Genomic DNA, 912 nt, shown 5'->3' with positions numbered 1-912 from the left:
CTGATAAACTAAAACAAAGATCTTTTTTTGTCTTTCAGGGTAATGCTACTCTCCACCTCTACCCCCATTTTGAACCCCTGCGCAAAATACATGGTGAGTGCCCTCTACGATATGTTACTATTTTTATTCTGGGGACGTCTTGTTACAATTAGCTTTTCGTTTTTTTTTTTGTTTGTTTATATTTATCGTCATCATCATCTTCGTCATCACCTACCTCATCATCATACCTGTCATTATCCTCACCACCACCAGCGCCACAATCACATCCTGCTCATGATAGTAACATGCAAGTGGCTGAGTACTCCACAGACACGTGTTCCCTTAACATAGTTCTCAGGGAGAGTCAGCATGACACAGAACATATCAAGGTTGGCCCTTGTGAATTACAGGTACAACTCATTTTTGCCAGCAGAATGCACTGGAGCAACGTGAAATAAAGTGTTTTGCTCAAGGACACGTGTCACCGGGAATTGAACTCTTTACCTTATGATTGTGAGCTGAATGCCCTATCCACTAAGCCACATGCCTACACACACACACATATATATATAGATATACACACACACATATATATAGATACACACACACACATATATATATATATAGATACACACACACACACACATATATATATATATATATATATATATATATAGATAGATATACACATATATATATGTATATATGTATATATATATATGTATGTATATATGTGTATATATATGTATATATATGGATATATATATATATAAAACAAATAATAAATGAGTATATGCATATATACGTACAGGTATGTGCATACCTACGTCTACCTTTATATATAGGTGCATATTTGGGTACAGGACATTGCAAACAAAACGTAGACAAGAAAATAATAATAACCAGAGTACAGAAAACACACAAGCCACATAG

At 34.6% G+C, this 912-nt stretch overlaps 1 protein-coding gene across 1 annotated transcript in view; it reads left to right on the top strand.

Moving 5' to 3' along the window:
- Positions 1–912, top strand: part of LOC106875774 (uncharacterized) — a gene marked incomplete at its 5' end in the record, with an annotated part of 22,311 nt that overhangs the window by 8,572 nt on the left and 12,827 nt on the right. Inside the window, one exon of the mRNA XM_052978100.1 lies at positions 39–93. Within this exon, the coding sequence (XP_052834060.1) occupies positions 39–93 (55 nt within the window). The remainder of the gene's footprint in view (positions 1–38; positions 94–912) is intronic.

Source organism: Octopus bimaculoides, chromosome 30 (genome assembly GCF_001194135.2).
Source record: "Octopus bimaculoides isolate UCB-OBI-ISO-001 chromosome 30, ASM119413v2, whole genome shotgun sequence".
Classification (NCBI taxonomy): Eukaryota; Metazoa; Mollusca; class Cephalopoda; order Octopoda; family Octopodidae; genus Octopus; species Octopus bimaculoides.
The sequence above is the reverse complement of the archived record's forward strand: the minus strand, read 5'-3'. Positions and strand labels throughout refer to the sequence as shown.